At 40.1% G+C, this 20,857-nt stretch overlaps 1 protein-coding gene across 2 annotated transcripts in view; it reads right to left on the bottom strand.

Moving 5' to 3' along the window:
• Positions 1-1,228: 1,228 nt before the first annotated feature.
• The window catches only part of LOC121882478 (filamin-A-interacting protein 1), a 48,566-nt gene continuing 28,937 nt past the window's right edge, over positions 1,229-20,857 (bottom strand). Inside the window, exons 3-7 of one of the 2 annotated variants that reach the window (XM_042390763.1) lie at positions 19,982-20,155; positions 18,598-18,776; positions 7,985-10,745; positions 5,377-5,434; positions 1,229-1,732 (exon numbers count right to left, since the gene is read on the bottom strand). In XM_042390763.1, coding sequence (XP_042246697.1) covers positions 1,692-1,732; positions 5,377-5,434; positions 7,985-10,745; positions 18,598-18,776; positions 19,982-20,155 — 3,213 coding nt within the window. In that variant the 3' untranslated portion in view covers positions 1,229-1,691. Of the gene's footprint in view, positions 1,733-4,804; positions 5,435-7,984; positions 10,746-18,597; positions 18,777-19,981; positions 20,156-20,857 lie in introns of those variants that run through there. The other variant, XM_042390762.1, reaches the window with a different exon arrangement.

A 20,857-nucleotide genomic window follows, 5' to 3' on the forward strand; every position in this document is an offset into this window, starting at 1 on the left:
GGCTGTCAGACATCACATGAACCTAAAACAATGTGTATTTAAAGCCACAGTCATTCTCTGTCATGGGGGCTTTTCTGAAAGAAAAGAAAACAGAAAAACTTCAAATAACATGTTTATATTTAGGTACGTGTGTCTTAACAATTTGGATCATTGAATACATGTACTCTTATGTTTATTATACCATCAAAACATTTTAAACTGACACATCCCTCATTTACCATTCCTACTTTCAGTTCACTTATGTAATTCAGCAACTTTCAAAAACATTTTCTAAATTCAGCTTTAACTTTCTGTTCAAATTTAAACAAGCTCAAACGCAAATTTTAACACTTTCATGCCCCACAAATACATATATTAACGATCCTAAAAGAGAAGGAGAAGTGCTACAGACCTCATCCAGCCACCCCTCAGCTCAGCCTCCACTGTGAAGTTTTATCTTTGTCTTGCTTGTATCCAGTTTATATGACGATCCAGATGTGCTTTTTGGTTTAACTTATGCATCTTAAAGCCCTCCTCCACTCAAAAAAACATGTTTTTCTTCTTGTTCCTTCAGTTCTCTTCTCTATGCTGAATGATGTATGTGCAGAGTTTGTTTCCACATTCATCTGCTGAAGGAGGAAAGTTTCTCACCTTAAATCCTGCGAGCATGATTTGTTACATCACAGCTAGCTCGCATACTGGACCACGATTGGCTGTCGAGGTCCAGTACGTGACTTTTCAGTGATGTAGGAGACTGGATTTTTCAAGGGAGAAGGACTAGATGTTATTTTAACCCTTACATACAGTTAATATTCTGACCCTTCACAGTATCCACTCATAATTAGTCTTTATGCCAAATTTCAGAACAACAAATCTGTTCAAATCAATCATTAATAAATGGGTGATTAATCATTAATGAAGCTTTCAGAGAGCAGAGAGAGTTTGTTCTTCAGGATTTACAATATTTGTTTAAGGAGAAAAAATATTCACAATCACACTATATTATGGCCTCATGTTACCTAAAACAGGAGAACATAATTATGATTTCAATTAATTTTATTGAATGTGAATAATGCAACTTTTTTTGAATGGTGATGTTTTACTTTTTGAATAAATACGAGTCAAATTTAACTTGGAACACCCTCTATGTACAAAAATGTGTATCAGCTGCACAGAAATCAAGAAAAAATGTGAAATATTTCCATTTTTGTATTTATTTGTATATATTTGGGTCACTTTAAGGAAAAGTCATAAAATTCCAGGCTAAAAAAAGGTGTTTAGGGTGTTTTTACTGCTCTCAACTGTAAAAATGGATCAAATTTGACCTCAACAGTATGTACGGGTTACAAATTTCTAATTAGATGCAATAATTGAACTTTTAAAACCACATCAGATGCAGTTTTAAAGCCTGTCTGGTGGGGATCTTTTAGTTTGTTCATGCACATACTGTATGTGGGTTGTTTTGTTTCACATAAGAATCAGATATGTCTCAAAATTTGAGAAACAATTTAGAACTGGACATGAAGAGGGAGGCAGCACAATGTAGCCTGACATGATTCTTTCACTTCACACTGAACTGTATTATTATTATTGCTGTGAGGCGGGCAGTGTGGTGACTCAGCATCCATGAGGTGCTTCGCTGTTCGTCCTGGAGCTTTAAGTCTCCCATCAGACACCTTCAGATTTCTTCTCGTGACATCAGAGATCTCAGCTCAGCGTCGGCTGTTTATTGAGATGATGTCCATCAGCAAACCTGTGGCAAAGAAAAAAATGACAACAGAAGGATGTCCACATGATACCCCTCTTCTCATTCCTCAGTTTGTACATCCTCGATTCCTTTCCTCGCCTCCTCTCCTTGCATCTTAGTCCCTCCCACCTGAGTTGCGAGCGGAGGAGGCGAGGAAGAGACATGAGGAGAGAGGATTCAAGGCAACAGGCGTTTTATGGTCTCTGTCAGATGAGCGTAACAGTGTTCATGACAACTATATTAACTTTTAATTCAAATCATAACGTGGCATAATGTGACAAGAATGTACGGATGTCATACATTGTTATTTTTTATTTATGGTATTCCAGCTGTGTGTCGCCTCTTTTATACGTCACAGCACGGGTGCCGCCGAAAAAACTTCCGCAAAGGATACACCTGTGCATCCTCGCTCATAGCTCCTCCGGCAAGCCTCCTCTCTCCTCGCTCCTCTCTCCTTCGAGATGCATTTTAGGAATTGAGATATCCTTAAACATGGCGCACTGAGATTGATTTCTGGGTCACGAGCAGGAGGATGGAGGAGAGAGGAGACGAGAAGATGAGGAGGCACAAAAAAGAGAAATGAGAGGAGCCCATCGTCTCATCTGTTATCTGCACCTTTAAAGGACCAGTGTGTTGGACTTAGTGGCATCTAGTGGTGAGGCTGCAGATTGCAACCAATTAAATACACCTCACCCTCCACTTTTAGGCCTGTAGTAGAGCCTACGGTGGACGAAAGGATGGATGATGATGGTTTGTCTATTCTGGACTACTGTAGAAACATGGTGGTGCAACATGGTGGCACACAACAATTCTTATTTTCAGGTGATTATACACTAATTAAAACATACTTATGAATATTATATTCCATTTCTGGCAAGTCTGTTCCACCAGATGCCACTAAATTCTACGAACTGCACCTTTAAAGGACACGAGGAGGTTCACAATTTTTCAAATTTGTCTTAAAACTTAGTCAGGAGCCCAAATGAACACTGAACATTTTCTTGCTTCATTCTTCCTGTTCATACTGACCATTAGAAGATCCTTTCATAATGAACTTACAATGTAAGTGATGGGGGATAAAATCCACAGTCCTCCTTCTGTGCAAAAATGTATTTAAAAGTTTATCTGAAGATAACAGCTTAAGCTTCATATTAGCTTAAAAAGATCCGTCTCAGGGGTGATTTTAATAATCCTGTTCAGGCTCTGATGTTGTTTCCAGGAACAGCTTTTGATCCACTTTAATCTGTGTGCAGCAGCCTCAGGACATGATGAACATGCTGCAGCTGAAACAAAGACACTGTTTTACACTCTCTTCATGTTTTCTAGATGCTTCGTCCAGACTTTGCTACTGCTGGTCTGCTCTCGTATCTCTGGTTTATTTACATCAGCAGTGTTTCCAACATTCTCATTGTCTTGGCTGTTTGGTTATTAGAAGCTCGTTAAGACAGCAGAGTTTATTTAGATCAGATCATTTGTTTTGGTCCCTGCTCTGCTTTAAAAAAAACTTGATAGCTCCAGCAGATAACTGTGGTTTATTGATTTGTGTTTAATAACAGTTTGCGGTGAGTAAAACATTAAGACGCTGCTACTGTGGAAATATTTATTGATTAATGTGTGATGAGATGTGACATTTCTTGAGTCAACAAGAATAATGCTCACTCTGTTTCCCACATCATCATTATAAATGTTATTATTATTATTATTATTATTAGCATTAGCATTATTGTATTATATGCTACATGCCATATTATTTGCTTTGATTGATGTACATCATAGTATTCTATTATTACAGTGTGTGTGTACATATACTACACATATATATAATATTATATACTTTATCATATTATTATTATTATTATGTATGTTGTATTTATTATTTATACATATACTAACTTATACTATATGTAGTTCACACAGCTGCCCGAGTTGCACTATTGGACTTTTTTTGCACAAATATTGGCATATACACACACACACATATATATATACCGTATTTAGCTATTTTAATGTCACCTCTCTAATTTCTTTAATTTTTTGCTTTATTTTTTATTTATTTTGCCCAAATTGTTATTTGTTTTCTTACCTTTCAGTCTGACTCTGTGCTGCTGTAACATGTGAATTTACTCTCCTCATTTCAAACCCTAAAACGGTTACAATACACAATTTGGCCAAATGTGGACACATATTTACTGTACTTCTGATCTGGGTCTGTTTTTTCTTATTTGGGCCCCGTAATTACACAACAGACAGTAGTGTTCCTCCAACAATTTGTGCAGAAAGCAGCTCCATAAAGAAATGTTTTGCCAGTTTGATGTGGATGAACTTGACTGGCCTGCACAAAGTCCTGACCTTAACCCCATCCGACACCTTTGGGATGAACTGGATTGCAACCGGCTGCAGGCCGGACCTTGATGCTCTTTTGGCTGAATGTGAGCAAATCCCTACAGCTGAGTGCCAAAAAGTATTAGAAAGCCTTCCCAGGAGAGCGGAGGCTCTTATAAGAGCAAGTCAATGCCAGACCTCAAAAATTATACAGTATATTGTGAGTAATGTTGTGGTGTCCACATACTTTTGGCCATATAGTGCACACATGGAAATTTTGAGGGTTGTGCAACAATATCCAAGAAGTAAAAACAAAGCATATCTATGGGAATATTTTCTGGCAAAAGGGTTTATCTGCAGGACCTGAAGGCATTAAATAATATTTTCCGTTTAAATGATCCCATTCACATCAGTAAATTAAACTTTAATCATTCCCCAAAGTCTATTAAGTCAACAAGATTTATGAATTTTGGTGCAGCAGCTCAATACTAAACACAAATACTGTCTGTTTGTTCGCTTTGTGACTTTCATCCACCTTGTTCTAACTGGAATGTGATAATGTTTTCACAATGTTTTCAGGGCCACCGAAACACCACATGATACGTATGAACATCTTCACATTAAGTTTTCATAGCTGTTCAGTTGTCAGAAGCAGCATGGGTTAATATTATGGAGGTTTCCCAGTTGATACTCACCCGCTTTTTTTAAGCTCACACACAGACAAACACAAATGAAAATCTACAAAGCGATGCAATACTTGGTTCAGAGATAAATAGCTTTTATTTAGTCACAAATGATGACAATTTCATACTCCACAAACAATTCACAGTGACTGGAAACCTCCATAAGCAATGGTGAAATAAACACAAGCTATGAAAAAATGTGAAGGATGAGATTTAAAAAAAAAAAGTCTGGAGCAAATGATCACCTAGATGGAGTTAATCAAACACACTCAGAATAAGCAGTGCTGTCACATGCAAAGAGACGCTTCATGGAAAATGTAACAGCCTGGCCTTCAAATCACATAAAATATTTCCTGAAAGCATGTAAATTTGCAAACGGAAGGTCAGAATGAAATAAAGTATTGTCCCAGTTGTGTGTGTGCTCTGATGTGGTGGTGATTTAACTCATATTTGGCATCGGAAACTCAATCGTGAGTCGTTGCCATGGCAGCTTGTTCAGCTCTCAGCTCTTGCCTCCCACCACAGAGGCGGAGGCGCACACCATCGACTTCCTCAGCTCGATTTTCATCGACTGGCCCTCGGCCCGCGAATCTAACCTCGTCACCGTGGAGACACCCAGAACCGCCTTGCTGCTCGGTTTCATACCTTTTGACACAGGGATCCGTGTGGCTGCGCTCCGAGCTGACTGCACATCCGAACTGGGCTGTAAACAAAAACGACAAAACAGCATAGGGAAACAGGAGAGGATTTGGATCATCGAAACACATACATCACTGTTTTTTTTGTGTAACCACGTAGACAATTTTCTATATTTTTTTTATTGTCAACAAATCTCATGTTTAGAGCCAAACCAACAATGAATTGATCTACTAACAAGTGTGTGTATCCAAAGCCTGATATATCTTATTCCTCTGTGCCGTAGACCTCCGTTGTTGTCCAAAAACTATTAAAAACACATCAGTGAGTCACACCGCTGCACTCGGTGACATGTTCCTTCATTATAAAAAGTTTGGTCACATTAGTTTGTTTAGAAACGGCTCCAAAGACTAATAACAGCGATCACGTTTTCAAAGATTAGATCTGTGTAAAAGCAGACGCCTCTGAGCACGTGCAGGAAAGCAGTTCTGTTTCCAGCTACATATCACAACCTCTTGACTTTGTACTTAAGTTCTTTGAGAAATTTCCAATGTACAATGTAGTACAAAGTTTCTAAACAACGTGACCAATCTCTTCATAATGAAGGAACATGTCACCCAGTGCAGCGACGTGACTCACTGATGTGTTTTTAATAGTTTTTGCACAACAACGGAGGTCTACAGCACAGAGGAATAAGATATATCAGGCTTTGGATACACACACAATACCTGTTAGTGGATCAATTGATTGTACATTTGGCTCTGTACATGAGATTTGTTGACAATAAGAAATATATAGAAAATAGAAAGCTTTATCCTTATATATAATTAAAATAAAGGTGAAAACCCCTTTAACCATAGTTTTGGTGATTTGGAAGTCAAAGATGTGTAGGTGTCAAGGTTACAATTAACCCTGATCATGGACAAAGATCGCTATCCCTTGTAACTCAGACATTTAAGTCAGAGTGGCTCGAGTGCTGAAAGTATGAGCAACAAAAATACGATGATAGGTAATCTTCTTGGAGAATTGTCAGGTAGGTGCAAAGTATAAAAAGCTATGAGTTCATCAGAGGAATCAGGTGCGATTCAGCTGGATGCCCTACCTTTAAACAAAGTGTGTGTGTGTCTATATTCTCCAGAACAAAGTCAGGAAAAAAGGCAGCACTCTATAGTTAAAAATCAGTAAAAACAGTCAACTTATGTATTGGTCTTTTAGACGAATTTACTCACAATGAATAGGCTGACAAATCTGCTGACGTGTTTTGGCATAAAGTCTTCCTCAGCATATGATCACCAATCAACAGAAAATAGCTACACCTGTACACCTGAGAGGAGGTCTGCTACTTCCACCCAAGCAGCGGCGACCACATCTTCAGTCTGAAGTACCTTAAAGTGCCACTGATGGCCGCTAGATCCTCCAACTGACTCCCATTCAAAAAGCTTCAACTTCTCTCTAGAAATACTGAATCAGTCATTTTTTAAAGTCATTATGGTCTCAATCTCTAAATTCAGGCCCTCTAATAAGGCCCTCTATTGCTCCATTAATAAGATTTAAAGACTTATAGTAGTTTTAATGTCTGCTGTGTGGGTGCTGATTGACAGCTGTGATTCACAGTTTGAATATACAATAACAGTAAGACCTCATTAGAACAGTTTAGATAGTTTTGAAAAGCCAATTCAACAGTTTAGAGGACCTTTATTCTCAGGTGTAACTGTTTTCTGTTGATTGGTGATCACATGATGTGTCCTTCATAAAGAGAGAGCTCACTGCTGCCACACATGCTGAAGAAGTCTTTATGCTGAAACACATCACCAGATTTCCTCGAAAAAAGATCAATAACAGAGGTGCCTTTTTTCCTGAACATCTTTTGGATAATAAACACTTTTAAATGAATATATTTCAACTTGTATTTAGGACCCTAAAGTTTAGTCATTGAAATGACGTTGAAAAAACAGTTATATGTCCAAAAAAACTCATTTTCAACTAAATTTGCCCAGATTTAACCTTTGATCACCAAATCACCAAATCCATGCTTACTGGGGTCATTTACACCAGCCTGTTGGGGTTAACTTGGGTCGAGCTGCTTGCATATTAACTAACATCAGCTTTTGTCACATTAAGGGAGTTCGAAGGTTGTGTATCTGTAAACTTTAACGTGCTCAAAGTGAAAAATGTCAAACTTCTTGCCCGTTAAAATGAGTGAATTTGTCAGTACTGTTGTTAAATTTGTTGTTCGTGTATACACAACCCTTAGAACGTATTCTCTAGAGTGGAATCTGATGCATGTCAGATCATTCCAGTTTGTTAGTGTGGTTCATACTGTGAGATTTTATTGTTATATATTTATATTTACAGTTTTTATACCTGGAGAGAGTGCTATCTAGGGAGCACACACCACCTGATTTCATTTTGAAACAATTCAGAAGCAACTGCAACGTAAAACATGAAACATTGTTCAGATATTTTTGTTCGTAAATGAAGGAGAAAATATCTATTATGCTTCTTTGTTTTGTGGAGTCACAACTGAAAGGAATGAAGGAAGAAAGAGAGAAAGAAAGGAAGGAAGAAAGAAAGAAAGATGGAGGACATTAGGCGTAACAATCTCAAAAGCTCTCACCACAGATTGTGTTGGCCTGGAGGCTGCCGAGGTGATGGGTGTTATCGTTATGCTGCTTGTCATTTTGCTCGGAGTCGTCTTCCCCGACGAGGGTTGGCGTGGCGAGCGGAGTACTGTTCCCGTCGGCATTTCTTTGCTTTCTGGGCTCAGACTGAGAGGCCTCAGCATCAACAAAGGACTACTGCATCCCTCAGAGGGCCGCTTAAACTGCGGACCCAGGTGGATGTGTATCTTGTTGTCTTCTGTCGTAATGATGTTGCTGTTGCCGTTGTATTTTCTGACAGTTGGGGACCCAAGTTGCTTCTCCGGAGTCATCTTGATCACTGTGCGACCTGTGGTAATTTCATGAGGCTCAGGTGAAGCACATGCTTCAGCCACAGGAGTGGTGCTGACTGTGATGATGGACACCGGCGACTGAGGGCTGTCAGAGCCGCTGCCGTTAGTCTTCTCCGGACTCTTGGCTCTGGAGATGGTGGTTATCGTCACTGGAGATTTGGCTCGATCAAGACCTCCCGGCACATCGCAGGCTTTGGCTTTTGAAGTCACAGTTGTGGGCTTAGGGACGATTGTGATTCGAGGTTTCTGAAGGCCGAGAGTCGGGATGATGGTGGTGCTGGAGAAGAAATCCTCAGCTCGAGGGCTGGTGATCTCCAAAGTGGCGGTGCTGTTCTCGTGATCAGGCGTCACGCGGATGTGCAGCGGCTGACCTGGCTTTGGAGACATGGTCATCTCCGGTGGATGGAGCAATGTCTTCTCAGGAGGGATCTGAGTGAGTGTGATAGCATCTTTCTTTTTCATCCAGGGTATCCAGGATTTTCTCGCCCCGAGTTCTGCCGATGCTGGAGGGTATCGCTCCAGAACTGTCGGCTTTTTAAGACCTCGCTGTCTCAGATTGCTCATTAAGTGGTTCTCCTCGAGGACTGATTTTCGGATAAAGCCTGCTGCTGTGTCATCCTCAGCGGGCTCACTGGCAACAACATCTGTCTGTACTGCTGTGGAGGTAACAGGAACATCCATCATTCTTCTACCGTTCATACTCGGCCTCATGGCACGACTGTATCGCTTGGAGGCCTCCAGTTCCTTGGTAAGGCTGGCCACTTCTTGACTCATGCTCTTCTTCTTCTCCTCCTCCTCCATGAACCTCTTCTGGAGGACAGAGTAATCCACCTGCAGCTGGGAGAGCCGGTCCTCCTTGTTCATCAGCTCATGGATTTTCTCCTTCAGGGCCTGGACGTCCACCCGCAGCTCTCTGGTTTTGGCCTCCTCCATCTTGCAGCGAATTCTCAGCTCAGCCTCCGTACTCATGACTTCGCCTTTTTCTATTGCTTTGTTCCTGGCAATCTGACTTTTCATTTCCTCCAGTAGCTTAGAAAGGTTGTTTGCCTTGTCCTGCTCTGTCCTGAACTTCTTCTCCAGTAGATCATACTCGTCCTCTGTTTTCATTAAATCCCCTTCGACCACCTCGAGTTGTTTGAGCCTGCTCTTGAGTCTTTCGATTTCTAGCGAGAGTTCTTTTACTTTGTTGTCCTCATCTTGATTTCTGTTTTCGTCTTTATTAGCCCTTTTCTTTTCTGTCTCTTCTAGTCCGTCCACTCTTATTTTCATCCCACATAACTTCGTATTCAGCTCCCTACACTTTTCCTCCTCACTTGCAAGTTTAGTTTTCAACTCATCTTTCTCTTTAGTAAGAGTCGTCACTTTGACCTCCATCTCAGATTTGAATTTGAGAAGTTTTTTGCTCTCCTCTATCAGCTTCTCTGTGACCTCTGTGACTTTGCCTTGCTCTGCTTTGAACATCTTACTTAAATCATCACTTTTCTGTTCTTCCTGTTTAAGTCTCTCTGCCATGTTTTTTCTTTCGTCTACCAGTATAACTGTGAAGGACTTCAGCTTCATAAGATCATCTTTAAGGATCATCTCTGCCTTTTCAAACTTTGACTCTGAGGACTCTAGTTCTTTCAACCGAATTTTTACCATCTCGAGCTCGCTGGCCAGATCCTTCATAACACGTTTCTCCTTTTCCAGGTTAGTATGAAGCTGAGAGCAATCCATTTTGCTCCTGTTGAAAGCCCCCTCCAGTTTTTCCAGTTCAGCCATTCTTTTCTGTAGTTTTTCCACCTCCAGCCTCAGCTCCTTACTGTGGTTTTCCTCCTCCTGTAGCCTCTTCCTGAGCTCCCTGCACTGAGACTCTGTTTTGGTTATCTCCACATCTTTACCCTCCATCTCTAGCACTCTCTTCCTCAGATTCTCCAGCTCGGCCATGAGAGACGAGTTCCCGCACTCCCCTTTGCTGATCTTTTCCCGCAGCTCCTGCAGGTCCTCATCTGATTTCTGCAGCGCCTTGTTGCTTTCTTCCAGCTCTTCAATCTTGTGTGACAGTCCGGCCAGCTTCAGTCTGAGCTGGCGGCTTTGGGACTCTTGGTTGGTCAGTTTGGCGGTCATCTCTTCGTGCTCCTGCGTGAACTTGGCCGCTCTGTGCTCCAGCTCGGCCTCCAGCTTGAGGACCTTCTGGCTGTCCTCCTTTGCGGTGTCGTTGACCGCCACTAGGCGCTGCTCTTTCTCTTGCAGCTTCTGAGTGAGGTCTTGGATCTTCTGGCTCTGCTGGTCGATCTGCTCAATGTGCAGCTGCCGCTCATCCACCAACATCAGGGCAAAGGACTTGAGCTTCACCAACTCTGCTCTGACCTTCTCCAGCCGCTTGCTGTGGTCTTTGTCTTTACGAGCCTGGTAGGCCTTTTCCTGCTCCAGCAGTCTTTTGAGTCTAAGAAACAGATAGAGGCAGATACAAAAAGAGAAAGTTAATATCTAACACATTTGTTTCAATCCAGATGACACCAATCCTGAATCATTTCTGCACCAAATGTTGTGAAATATGCTAACAAACAAACAATGAATAATTGGATGCAGAACATGAATAGTTCTTAAATATTATCAAGCACTGGCACATCCTCATACAACAAAGTTTCTTCCATGACAGTTGATGACTAAATTGTGTTGCATCTCTCAGATCTCTCAGATCAGACCCCTGAAAATAAATGGCAGCAGCAGGATAAGTGAGGGAACAAAGGAAATAAAAAGAGAAGCAGATTTGGGTCTGAACACATGTGATTCTCTTTGATAAAGCTTACCCTGTCCTGTCCAGAGTGCAGTAGATGGAGGAATGGCAGCTGCAAGTTAGGAAATACATTAATACGCAAGTGTATTTAGTTAAAAGTTTTTGGGAATTAGTAATTTCTGCATTAATAACTGACACATCAAGAATAGTCAATGCCTTGGGAAGCTGACAATACCCATAATAGAATTGCATTTATATGGATTTCAGTGGGTTCCATGATGGTCAGGGCGCTGCTTCAAAGACATTTCCAGGCTGTTAAAAATAAAATCCCATGGGAAACACTTGTAGCTATCATACGGAAGGAGTTACACCTACCATACACAGCACATTTTCTTTAGCAAGAACTGTTGATTCGAGGGTTGTTAGTCAGTCTATCTTGAGTCTACTAAGAGCACTGATCACAGGTGCTAAATCTGTTTTGTTTTTTTGCAGACTTGAGTAAAAACTGTAATGGTTTTACATCTACAAGTACTAAAGCTGGGGTATGCTTGAAACAAAGTAGTTTGTACAAAGTGTTGTCCGACCACATCTAAAGGCAAAAGTGTTTATGCTTTGTCCAAACACATTTGAAAAGCCAGCCATCATAGGGCATTTGTGGTGTTGCTCTCAGTTGTTCACACGAGTAGTAGTTGTGTGAAGAATGCAAACAGAGCTTGCGAGAGAAGTTCAAATGCTGCCTACTTTCTCATCTCTGCACATCAGGCAATTACTCCGTGAAGTATGCATGCTTAAACTGTTGGTTTAATTCAATGTTGGAGTATTCGGTTGGTTGCAATCTGCAGCCTCACCACTAGATGCCACTAAATCCTACACACTGCACCTTTAAGGCAACGTGGTTTATCATTTAATTTGTAAATTTGACGCTTTCTAATCTGCAGGTGTGTTCAGACAGGAAACAAAGCTAATTTGCATTTGCATTTTTCACCCAAATTCACTGTCGTCTCTGTGTTTATTAACCTCACAAACAACCAGCAGTAAGCTAGAGTGAAAGTAAAGCACCAACCATTTGTGGAGTGTTGATTACAGTCAGTACAGTCAAATTTTATTCATATGGCCCAATGTCACAGATCACAAAACTGCCTCAAGGGGCCTTGCAATCTGTATATTCCTTAGACCGAGATAAGGTCAGATAAGGAAAACTCCCAACTTTAATGGGGAAAAAATGGAAGAAACCTCAGGATGGACAGATGGACAAATTGATAAGATATATGAGTGTGTTTGTGTGACAACTCAAACTCATTAGGAATTCCAGTTCTTTATGTTTTAGCCTCCTGTGTCTGTAAGTTTACAAGTAGTTTCATAAAGCACAAACTTTCTCAACACGTCTTCACCTCACCTCGCTGCACCTTGGCGAATTTGCATCTAATCACACCCACTCATGCCTTGACTTTGTATGCAATCACAATCGAATTTGAAACGTCTTGTATTCTGTCTAAACACGTCTTTAGAAGATAGATATGACGAAAAAAGCACATCCAGTTACCTTGACATACTGTAGTACCTCTAGATGTCCTGGACGATTGAGAATCTTCACAGACATGTTGATAATGTATTTACACTGTCAATGATTTAAACTTCTGCATCAACACATCCAAAGCAACAACAAGAAGCACTGCCAACCAAGTTCTGAGAACTCAGCCTGTCTGAGTTAATGCTCCTGTTGGTAGATGTTTAACTAATCTCTGCGGGAGTCTGTGTCTGAGAGAAATCTGCAGCAGTTTGCCTTTAATATGTGGCAAGCACAGTCACATCAGACTCCAAAATACACAACCAGCACTGCAACAAATGTTCTGTAAGTTTTAATCAAAACTCTACAGTGGTCAACCTTTACAGTCTGCTCCTCCTGTGTCCAAAAACTTCTCCCCTTGAAACTCTGCTCAACTTACCAACAAGTTGGGATGCCGGGCAGGTTGATCCATATCTGAGAGAGTTTTTTTTCGGCTGAGCAGGAGCCAAACTGCTGCTGCTGCTGCTGCTGAGACTCAAAGGGTCAGAAAGGGAAGGAAGGAGGGGCCCCGGCTCCGCGGGGAATTAGCCATCACATTCCAAACATGTCATCAGTGGACAATGAAAGGTGGATGTTGTGCTAAACAGCACTGCTCTGCTGGCTGGTGATGTCATCCAGCCCTCCATATATGGCGCAGAGAGGCGCTGCCCTTGTTTGGACACTGAGGAGGAGGGGTTCAAGTGGGGGGGGTGAGGGGGGGCTCTTCCTCCCTGGTTTTTTCCCCTCAGGGAAGGAGGGATGACTGGGCAGCAGGTATGACATAACACATGAAGTTCAAACATTAATTTTTTTGCTCTGTTTCTCATCCTTTGCCTAAAATCCATCTTGATCCAAGTGACCACTCTCACGTCTTGCAGCCAGCAGTGTTTCCATGGAAACGAGGCAACAATGCAAGGCGAGAGTTTTTGTTATGGAGAGGACAATGCCAGACTTGCACGGCCTTTCTCATTATAATCCCCCTGTATCGTGCAAAGGGAAAGGACAAGGATATAAATTCTCCATAGCAGCTGAATTGTATGTGTGTGAGATCATAGCTTCAGACAGCGAGGAGGGCTGCGGTTTGCATCGCAGAGGCTCCTAAATGAGCCAAATATGAGCAGTGCAAAGAGCTTACAGATGCAGAGGCTTTCTATCACTGCTCTTCATTATTCCAAATACATGTTTGACATAAATATCACCAGGACGCAAGAGCACTTTGTACATTTATTGCTTGTGTTTTGTGGATTTGATACTTGCACTTTTCTTGGCTCCCTGTAATTTCTGAGATGTGGCTCTGCAAGTTTCTGAGATAAAAGCCTCTAAGAAATGCTCCATTTAGATTCCAGTGATAAAGCTTGTGGTTTTGAGGAAATTGGGATAAAGAAAATGACAACATGCAGATGTAATTTGTTGTATAAATGATAAAGCGTCATAAGGAGCAAACTTCACCTTCAGACAGGCTGCCTGGCCTGTTATTAATGTTTTATAATTTGTCTTTTTCTTGAGTTTCAACAGTAAAGAACAACGTATTGCTGTTATGCCCTCATTTACTTCACCCATCTCCTCACTGCTCCTCCACTGGTGGAGATATAATACTGCATAAAATGATTGACAAATAGCCACAGTGTGGGAAACAAACAAATAAATTGTTTAAAAACTCAACACTTTGTCAAATAAAAGATGGTACTAAACCACTACTTTTACTGCAATACTTTAACTACATCCAGCTCATAATACTTATGTACTTTTACTGCAATACTTTAACTACATCCAGCTCATAATACTTATGTACTTTTACTGCAATACTTTAACTACATCCAGCTCATAATACTTATGTACTTTTACTGTAGAGGGACTTTTCATGCAGGACTTTTACTCCATGGAGTATTTTTATGTTGCTATATTGGTACTTTTACTGAAAGCATCTGAATACTTCTTCCACCACTGCTTCTAGATGAACATATCCCTCAAACATAAGACTCAGATTGCTCGTCTTGCTCTCAGGACTCAGACTATCTGTCATTATAACCCAGTTGGCAGATGATGGCTCTGCAGAAAGCCTCTCTGTGTTCGGGTCTATTCATAGCCTCCCTGCTGACAGAAGCCTCTTAGTGAGAGAAAAGAGAGACCTAAATGCTCATAAAAACCCACAGCAAACACATCACACCAGGAGATGCTGATCTCAAGCTAATTACAGTCACAATAATTACCGTCCTTATTAACATTCTGAACAGACGAGTCAACAACAACGCTTTGACACCGAGGAGGCACATTTGTTGTTGACTGTCTAGGGAGTAAAAATGGGATTTTGTTAAGGCTGCAACCGAACTTGAATCAGAATTGTCCACCACTGTAAAATTACAGAGAATCAAACCTACATTTTTCTGAAGACAGACATGGTTTACTGGTTGAAATCCCAACCTCGGGAACCACATTTGCCCCTACCAGACTGGGAGGCCCTGATCCCGGAGCCTAGCAGCCACAGGGTTAGAAGTAACCATCCTTTTAAGTAGGCATATTCTGCTTTTTGTGATTTTCTGTTATTTATATACTGTTATGATGTCAGATATCTGTGGTCAAAGTCCCAAAACTTTAACGTATGTAGAAATGCTGCCTGCAAGTCAAAGTCCAGGGCTTTATCTGCTCTGAACGCTTCGTTTGTGACATTTATTTCTACCTTGGTGACAAGCTGATGTCCGCTTGTCGCACATGACCTTATATGGCCATCTGTTCTGCAGCCTTGGTTGCTATGGTTGTTGCTAAGGTTGTCCACTCTCATATTTCGGATTGTATTTTGGCTCAAACATGTACAGATGTATTTGAGAAGTTGACCTTTCAGTAAAGAACCAGAAGAAGTAGTGAAATCCTGCTACTGTAGTTTGTTTCATGGTTTGTTGACATAGCCGGCAGAAGGTTCTCGAGGGGCAGCTTCCAAGAGAACGAAAAAAATATAAAAAAGCTTTTCTTAATGTACTGAAATTAATGTAAACCACACTGATGAGCTGACAACATCTGAAATTAGCTGCAATGTGAATGTGATTTGCTTGTTTTGACTGAATGTGACATAAAACTTGCATTTATGGCCTTTACTTTATTTCACTTTAGTATGTAAGATTAAAACAATGTCCTCTAAACTATCAAACGTAGATGATTTTAAAAGAGCAAAGACAGGTTTCTACATATAACTTTAAGTATTACTTGAGTAAAATTAGCTGCACATCTCTGACAGTTAAAAAAAAAAAAAAAAGTTCTTGTGTGGTTGCATTTGCCCGTGATAGTTGTTGTGCAGACAGAGCCTCTTATCGTCCAGGAGGATCTCTGTTACGAATGACATCACCTCCCCTGTGTTCAGGATCGACCCGCTCATGATATCACTTGCAGTGAATCTGCACGCTGACGGCAGCCAACAGGAATGTGTTATCAAACAGAGCTTAGGCACACACACACAAAAAAAAATCCCTCTTCCAAGTATTTTGCAAGGCAAGACAAGCCTTATTCATATAATGCATTTCATACACAGAGGAAAACTCAGTGTGCTTTACATAAAAATAAAAGTAGGGAAAGAAAGAAAGAAGGTAAATTTTGTCAGCCTGATTTCTTATTCTGTTTATTCTGTACACACATCTATTATCTGTCTGTCCTGGAAGAAGGATTCCTCCTCTGTTGCTCCTCCTGAAGTTTCTTCATTTTTTTCCCCCAGTAAAGGAGATTTGTGGGTTTATTCTTATCTGATTTGAGGGTGTAAGGACAGAGGGTGTATTGTACAGGTTGTAAAGCCTCTTGAGGCAAATTTGTGATTTGGGTTATTGGTGTTATACAAATAAAATAGACTTGACTTGAAAGGTAGCGGAAAAATCAAATGTTTTAAGGCTGTTTTTGAAAGAGGTGAGCACACAGATTTTGAATTGGCCAAGTACAAGAAGAGTACTAGTGCTAAATGACCTGAGTGGCTCATAGCCCTTAAACATGTCTAACATATAGATTATGACGATTATGATTATGATTATGAGTGAGATCTTTCTATTGAAAAGCTTAGTGAACTGCTCTTTATGGGAAGTGTGGAACCAACCAGTTCATCCAAAAAAACTGTGTTTAAAAATACTTTTGATAAAGTAAAAAAACATCACCAATGTGTCTCTTGTCGAAGTAAGTTTTTATTTCATCATCTTGGTGAGGGAAAGATAGTCAAAAATGTTGGGTGAGGTGAAAAAAAAGGTTTCTGCAGACTTAAAGAGGACATATTCTGCTTTTTGTGATTATCTGTTTATATCTTGTTCTGATGTCGGATGTTAAACATGGTCAAAGTTCCACAACGTGAGATTAATGGATGTAAAATCCCTGCGAGTTAAAAGCCAGGGCCTCAAACTGCTCTGAACCAAAAAGTTACCTCTACTTCCTCCTTGAACTGACATCAGATTATTCATGTTTGCCCACAAACAGCCATTCATTCAGTAGCCTTGGTTGCTGAGGTCATTCACATTGTCCACTGTTATATTTCGGATCAGATTCAGATCCAATATGTACAGACGTATTTGAGAAGTTTATATTTGGAGCAAAGAAAAGGAGGAGAAAAAGAAGTGAAATCCAACAACTATAGTTTGTTAAAGTAGCCTCCAGAGCTGGAGGAAGCTTCCTGAAGCTGACCAATCAGGACAGAGTGGGCTCTTGTCTTAAAGAGACAGAGGCTGAACTGAGGGGCTGCATAAAGGGCCAATATAAGATAAATAAGGAGTTTTTAACTGTAAATCATGCAAAGATATTCCAGTAGAGCCCAAGAATATAAATATACACATGGAAATGTTCATTTCAGAGTTTAGCAACCCCAAGTTGTGATATTAAAAACATTTCTGTAGCAGAGCACAATGTTTGCCTTTTGCACCACGGCATGAATTTTCACCAAGATTGTCTCCTTTGTATACAAACTCAACCAAAACTAATCTCTATCAGAACAATAGAACAATATGAAATATAATTTGAAACAAGCACACTGTCAGCATTTTTGCTGAATTGAAACAGATACATAAAAACATATAAAAGTCTACACATAACGGCTTTAAAGCCCTTTAAAAGTTTGAGTCAGTGGTAGCTGTGAACTGCTCTGTGCGTCTTCTATGGCGTGATAAGGTACGAGTCATCACCCTTCCTATCAGATCAGATCTATCATCCAGAACCTGCTCCTGGTCTTATCTGATGTCTGCTGCTGACAGACAAATAAACAAGCATCTGCAAAACATACATGTTTTCATGAACAGTGAATCTTTCATCATGCATGTTTGCACAGATTCCAAGAATCTGAGGCTCATGAAACATACTCACACATTAAAGGACTTTGCTGTTGTGTATTTTTCTGAACATGCAGGACTACAGTATTATTATTTACCACTCTGTGTGTGATCTCAGCAGCTCTGTCCTGACTTGCTGCACCAGACAGATGAGGTAATAAAAGTGGCTCAGATTGACATCTGGATTCCACCTGTGTTATGGATTCATCATGCGGGTATAATGTCTTTCTATCCGTTTACTCACGTCCTCTCTTTTGTACGCTGCGGTTGGAGGATGACAATGGACTCAGATAGTCAGACAGTAAGGTGGTTTATGTTTAGCACTCCATGTTTTAAGTTTGAGCTCTTAACAAGTGCCACAATGTTCTGGCAGGTCAGAAAGTGTTATAAGCAGGTGCGTTAGAGCATAAAATTACCCTCTAAGACCTTTCAAGCTTTTTTAAAGAGGACATATGCTTTTTGTGATATTCTGTTATCTCTGTTTATCTTGTTATGATGTCGGATGTTAAACATAATCAAAATTCCTAAACTTGAGATAAATGTATGTAGAAAAGCGTAATGCCACCCTGAAGTTGAAACATTTACATTATGGGGACTTGAGTTTTGTCCCCAAAAGGGAGGTGAGTCCCCACAATGTGAGTGTGTAAACAGGTTCCCCACAAGATTGGTAATACAGGTATACACACACACACACACACACGCACACCAAACATACACGGTCGGGCCTCACCTCTCCCTCTCCTGCTCCAGCAGGTTGGTGAAGTCGTCGCTCTTGTTCATGAAGTCGACGTGTTTGCGTTTCTCGTTGTCCAGATCCATGACGGTGCGGCGGTGACATTTCTCTGCCAGCAGCAGCTGCTCCAACATCCGTCTGTACGTCTCCTTCTGTTTGTCCTCCAGACGGTCCAGCTGAACAGAGACAATGACAACTCACACTCTGACACCACATCTGTGAACACAATATCCACCGTAACCATTAGCTACGGTTTTGGTGGCTATTGTGTTTGTGGTGTAACAATGAGACTCTCTCTCTTCAACACAAGCTTTATTCAAACTTTTTTCATGACTACTGCAGATCTGTTCACCCTTTTTATTCCACTGAGTGTGGAAAATTACCTTTTCAAGAAGAAACCGCTGCTAATCAACACACAAAAGAACATGATTTTCACTCTTCACTTGCATGAACTTTGGTGTAAATGCACCACCAAAATGAAAAATTTAGACAGTATAGATCCTCCATCTGTTGCCGAAACCTGCTCTCTAAAATCTCTTTTTATATACAGTATATTTAACCACTGAAATGTAAAAAGAAAATGTACTAATTTTGGTAAATGATGAATTCAGCAACTTCCTGTATGTTGCTGTTTGTAGGAATTTCTAGTGAAGGACACTGAGGTCATGTTTTCAGCACAGTACATCTTTCTTCTGGGAATTCAGGAGTTTTAACAACCCCGGTGGAGTTTTTACTTATTTATTTTTTTTACAGTTATCTGTTATATTTTTCCCACCAGGATTCAGTATTCATCCAACTGAAGTTTATTCCTGACGGTGCGGGAGAGATTTGAAACAATGAGACCTTCATGTTGAGAAATAAAACGATAATACTTTATTTTATGGGTCCATAAAGTCCAAATTATTTCCATGAAAGTTTACTGGAAGGAACTTGTGTATTCTGGCATTAATTATAGGGATTTTTACACAGAAATAGCAGAAAATATTACTAAACAGCAGAAGAAAATGTAATCAATCAACAACTGTAACTATAAAAAATTAGCTTTCCTTTGTGGGGTGAAAGTATCGGTGGACGTCACCTCATGAACTCAGTAACAACCATGTGGCAACTTAACGTTTTTGGCACATACTGTGTAGAAGCCAAGAAACATTTTTTTTCCTGCAACTATTTTTTAAAAGATTTACCACAATTTTCACTTACAATCATGTATAACAAAGAAACGAATTAAATACTCACATTTGAGAAGCTAATAGCAGCTTTTTTTGGCATAGTTGCTTAAAATAATGACTAAGCCGATTATTTGATCATAAAAATAGTTGCCGATTAATTTTCTGACTAATCGATTAATGGACTAATCATTGCAGTATGTCTCTTTCCTCACCTCGGCCATGGGCCTCTCGTAAACGTTTTCGGTGCTGTTGTTGCTGTTGGTGAGCAGACTGTCTCTCTGCAGGGCCTGCAGGGGTTTTGTGGGGACAGCTGAGCCGTAATGAGCCTCTAGCGTCCCTGGTCTGGTTTTCTCTGACTTCAGCATCCCGATGACGTCCTCTCTGGCCTGAGGAGACCGGATAGAAACTTTAAAGCCTTGTATACACACTGACTGAAACATAGACAAACATATTGTTGCTATGGGTGGTACTCAAGGGTGAAACCTTTTAAATTATGTGTGTCTAGAATTGAGTTTGGTCTTAAGAACAAAACATTTTTGACTATATTGATGGTTGTTTTCCTTCAAAATTGATAATGAGGCTGTCTAATTATGCTGACATACCAAATTCTTATAATAATAATAACAGCAAATTAATGACCAACAATAAAAGGAAAAAGTGGTTAAACGTAATAGATTAAAAATAATTCAACTAGACCAGATCACAAATAAAAAGCAAAATCTGGTAAAATAAAGTTAAATGAATAAAAACTGATGATTCAAATCAAGCAGTTTAAGAAAAATCAAGATGAGCTCTCCAATTAAAGTTTATTTTTAAAAGATTATTAAAGAATGATATCTAAGACAAACACTTTCCTTTGATTTATTTATTTAAGAAAAGCATTAACACAATCAAATTATTAAAATGTATTAGTTAAAATATCGATCATGTAGATCTAAAACATTACATTATCTGTTTCTTTCACACATGCACAGATATGAGACATACAACAAAACACATACTAAACTTTTTTTCCAGGCTTTCACCAGCAGAAGGAGCTGTTTCCTTCATTCTACTCTGCTCAACATCTCATCTCACACAACAAAACA

Source organism: Thunnus maccoyii, chromosome 17, assembly GCF_910596095.1.
Source record: "Thunnus maccoyii chromosome 17, fThuMac1.1, whole genome shotgun sequence".
Classification (NCBI taxonomy): Eukaryota; Metazoa; Chordata; class Actinopteri; order Scombriformes; family Scombridae; genus Thunnus; species Thunnus maccoyii.